The sequence below is a fragment of the Octopus bimaculoides genome, chromosome 9, assembly GCF_001194135.2.
Source record: "Octopus bimaculoides isolate UCB-OBI-ISO-001 chromosome 9, ASM119413v2, whole genome shotgun sequence".
NCBI classification, from domain to species: Eukaryota; Metazoa; Mollusca; class Cephalopoda; order Octopoda; family Octopodidae; genus Octopus; species Octopus bimaculoides.
This window is the reverse complement of record NC_068989.1, coordinates 16,536,613-16,541,503: the sequence shown is the minus strand read 5'-3', so window position 1 is coordinate 16,541,503 and position 4,891 is coordinate 16,536,613. Positions and strand designations below refer to the sequence as shown.

General features: G+C 34.5%; 1 protein-coding gene across 1 annotated transcript; it reads left to right on the top strand.

Moving 5' to 3' along the window:
• The first annotated feature begins 663 nt into the window (after positions 1 to 663).
• LOC106869642 (uncharacterized) lies at positions 664 to 1,527 on the top strand. Its single transcript, XM_014915461.1, has one exon. It carries the CDS (start codon positions 664 to 666, stop codon positions 1,525 to 1,527), a length of 864 nt encoding a protein of 287 aa, XP_014770947.1.
• Positions 1,528 to 4,891: the final 3,364 nt, after the last annotated feature.

The window sequence follows — 4,891 nt, the reverse complement described above, 5'->3', positions numbered from 1 at the left end:
TATATGTATATGTATGTATATGTATATATATATATATAATTACAAACTTCAGCAACCTTTGTATTGACAAGTAGACAAGTGAAGCAGACATAGACGGATGGTTGAATGAAGATATTGAAATAAAGAGATATATATGGAGAGTCTGATAGATAAATTGAAAGATATGACGGACAGAATATCCAGAATAACCATCGTTTTTGTATTGTAGCACAGCAATTACTCAACGTCATCGAGAGAGCAAACAAGAGCAAGAATTTTGCTATGTGTTTAAACAACAATAACAAAAACTCACCAGCCGAAAGGAATTCTTGAGAAACACTTAACAACAAAAGCAACCAATCATTTTATGATATAAAGAACTACTTAAAGCTTTAAAAACAACAACAAACAAGCAAAAATAAAACCCTAAAGAAACAGAAGTGAAACGAAGTTCACTTATTTTTTTTTATCATTACAAAGAAGGCAGCGAAAATTTAAGCTCTGAATGAACAAAGAAAATATATTGTTCATTTATCAAAACTAGTTTTGTAATTTAAAAAAAATTTAATATTATTTTTAACAGTACAGATGTTTTCGTTCTAATATTTTGTTCAAATCATTCGCGGTGATAGAAGAAAAATACTAACAAAACAGCAAAACAGAAGTATCTAATATTTATTCAATATGGTGGAAGAAAGTACCCTCTTGTTGATATTAATTGCATTTGCAATCGGCTACATGTTTTTCGGAACACTAAACTGTGTTTTATCTCTGGCGGTTCTTTGTCGCAAAGGCACAAAACTGTTAATGATGCGGGAGTACCTCATTGTTTTGAGTATATTCGACCTCGGCGTTCTCTATTCTGGTCTGTTGCCAAACATAATGGAAACTTACGATGTAATTGGTGACTATAGCAGCGATAAACAGTGTAAGTTGACTAAGTTTTTTATATTTTTCTTTCTGGAAGGATCATCATGGATGTCTGTTATTATCACAATCGAAAGAATGGTTTTCGTGCTTTTCCCTTATCTGGACCGTTCAAAGCGCTGCCAGGCAACTTCGCTGGTTGTTCTTGTTACGTTGCTGATTATAATCAATGCGCCGATGAGTATACTGTGGAAACTGGAGGGCAATAATTGCAACGGTTCTAGCATCTTAAAGAACTCCTACTTGATCAAATACAGCATAATTCCCAGTGCCATTTTGATTCTGAGCAATGCTGTCATCACTTACAAACTCTGCACACAATCAGCTCCTGCACGCGGTTCTCCCAATTTGCAGCCAGTTCTATTGGTTTTCGCGATAAGTGGCTTTTTTCTGATGACCACATTTCCAGCATCCATCATCTTAAACAACATCGAAAATCCTGATTCTATTCTTTTACTCTTTCTCAGATTACTACTTTCTACCAACAACACATTCAACTTTATATTGTACGTAATTGTTAGTAAAATATTTCGTGAAGAACTGTTGCTCATGCTAAAATGGAAGCGACCAAATGAAACACGATTAACGCAACTCAGAGTCGTATCCAATACACCGATGTGATTGAATTTTTTTCTTTTTTTTTTTTCCTCGTTCATTCCATTTTCTTCGTAGTGTTTTGTTAGTTCAGATATTAGAGAACTCAAAACAAGATTCGGATATGGACACATCCTTGAAAATTATCTCAAGCCACAACAATAATAAAGAACAACAAATTAGAAAAAAACATCTGCAACAAGCAATGACATCATCATCATCTCTGATATCACAAAAGTGACAAAGAACAACATTGAAATCAGTTTCAGAAATAAAACGAAGTGATTCAATTTCTTTCCTTTTACATTTTATTTACTTTTCCCTTTAATAGCTAACTTCTGTCGAGCGGCGAGCTGGCAGAATCGTTAGCACGCCTTACAAAATGGTTGGCAGCATTTCGACTGTCTTTACGTTCTGAGTTCAAATTCCGCCGGAGTCGACTTTGCCTTTCATACTTCCAATAAAATAAGTACCGGTTGAGCAGTGGGGTCGGTATAATTGACCCATCCTTCTCCCAAACCTGCTGGCCTTGTGCCAACATTTAAAACCAATATCTTACTACTTGTTTTGCAGAATTTAGTTTGGATGTTTTTTTAATGTTCTGGTGAATTTACTTTTCATCCTTCCAGGGTCAACAAAAGTAAGTACCAGGTATGTCCTGGACTCCGTTCAATTGGCTATATACTCCGTCGCCATCATCAGCATCTTATAAGCATTTAGTACTTTTAAATTGTCCCTACTCAATAAAGACATAGTGTTTTTAGGTTGGTTTTTAGGTTCGGGTTTTATTAGACCATTCGGAAGAAGTTACACCACAGTATCCTCTTTCCAGGTGGTTTAGACAAAATTTTAAACACAGGACACATAAAACCGGATAATACATCACTAAGAATTCTGTCCGATGCTCTGACAATTGTATCAATCCATCGCTAAAGACAGGAATTATATATATACAGGACCCAAAAGGACGAAAACCAGAGTTGATCCCGGCGAGATTTGACCTCAAGTCGGAGAGATCCAGAGAAATATCTGCAAGGCATTCAATCCGATGCTGTAACGATTCTATCAATTTACTCCCCTCCCCAATCCAACTTGAATTTTTTATGGCGTTTTATTCTTGGAAACAAAATTATATTTATTTTTTGCATCTGGGATTACGTAATTAGCTTCCGGATTTAAACCTCACTGGAAACACCTTTGACTTTTATTCACCCGTGATTCGATAGAAACACCAGTCATTAACAACGGTCCATTTACTCGAATATATCCTTTTATCCATATCTGTGTCGTTGTGGCAAATTTAGAGTATTGGATTAGGAAAATCGTTATAGCATCGGACAAAATTTCTTACAGGATTTGTTCCAGCTTTTTTTGTTTAGAGTTCAAATCTGGTTGAAATTAACTTTGTCTTTTATCCTTCTTGAGTCGATAAAATAGAAAACAATTAAATACTACGGTCGATATAATCGTCGAACTGCTTCTCTTTAAATGTTTTTCTTTGTGCTGCTATTAAAAATTATTATTGCTGTCAAAAAATAGTTGGTCCTAGGTCCAATCAACAATGAATAGGGCAGTGGGTTGATTGTAATAAGGGAACACCGGATGAAATATCTTACAACATTTTGTTATATTTCAGAATTGACTTCAGATCTAATGAAGAGAGATTCAAATGATTTATGACAAAGATCAATGTCCAAATTGAAAACATGTCGACTATCACTTATACCATAAATATTAGTTTTGTGTTTATTGAAAAAGGAAAGAAGTTATCATTTGCAGCTACTTTGCTAAACCGACTGATCCATGAAATACGTATATTATCAATATTTGGTTGTATGTTCTCGTTTTCCAAAGACGGTTGTAGTGGAAGGACAAAAAACGAAATCAACTTCAGCAAGATTTTGAACTTAGAACTGGGACTGGAACTAGTTGCCTCTTTAATAGGTTCTTCAGGCCGTCCTCTTTATACAACGATTGTTATAATGATTTCTAAATTTAGACACAAGACTCTAAATATCGGGGGTAGGGTAAAATCGATTTATACCACGACTTCGGAATAGAATGGGTATTTTATTTTATCGATCTCAAGTTATGCTATTTCACAGTTTACAGCATTACTGTGTAATAAAAATGTTATTACACGGAAATAACGTGAGCCATTTTATATGTGATAAAGAAGTTTGCTCTGCTGCCACATTTTTCTGGTCACCATAACACAGCGAGATACCTTAGGCAAATGTTTTAAACCGTGGCTTCAAGTTATTCAAAATTTATGAGTAAAACTTGATAGATGAAAATTGTGCGGAAAACTATCGTGTGTGTGTGTGTGTGATCACGTGCATATTGGTGAAGGATATATGTACACATTGGTAAGGAAATTGCTGATAAACAGGTGTGTCGGAAAAAAAAAATCAAGATACTTTCTTGTATTTATACTACCCACGTTGACCAGTCATATCTTTGTCATTCTCGCCATTGAAATATAGTGAATGAGAAATGGATTCGTTGGAAACCTATAACAAAAAAAACAACAACAACGTTATTGTTTGCAAAATACACGACAAAGAATAAATAAACTAAAGACTACAGTGTCGTCTGTATTTGAACTGTCAACGCTAACTTCATATTAATGACACGCACATATACAGGTCAAGAATAGATAACTACGTCACAAGTTTCTCATTTGAGTGCCTAAGACTAAGACAGGAAGAATTCTTTCTTTCTAAAGATGACTCCTTATCTATTTGTAGAAAGAAATAAAAACTTTAGTTTACACTGATTTTTCAAAACAGGAAGCGACCTCTGAGCAATGTTCACTTAAATTCCACTTGCTTCGAACTTAAGAATTGAGATAATTGTAACATTATTATTCTTTAATATTCAACAGAATGTTTATTATATAAAAAGAATAAGACCTATTCCTTATTCTGTAAGCGAAGGGTGTTATTCTGAAGATGTACTTGAACTGCCAACGCTGCAATAGCTGATATCACTTTTTTCTACCTCGCCCCTACTCTGAGAGAGAGACACACACACACACACACACACAGTAAGTAGCTTGGATCTATTTCAAAACGGGGGCGCCAGTTTTCATTTATGTTTTATGTAGTGTTTTTGGTACGGAAAGACTTTCAAACTTCGTATACTTATCTATTTTGTGTTATAGAACAGAAAAATATTTTTGTATTCGAATTTATTTCATGTAAAAAATTGTCTTATTTCGAGAATTTCTACTAATCACTGACGTCTATTCAGTTGAAAACAGTTAGCGCTGTAACGGTGTATATCGTATTAATCCCCTAACCCTAACCCTAAAACTAACCCTAACTCTAGAATCCGAACTCTAAAATTGTTACACACATAGATACGCACAGCGTAATTTATTATATAA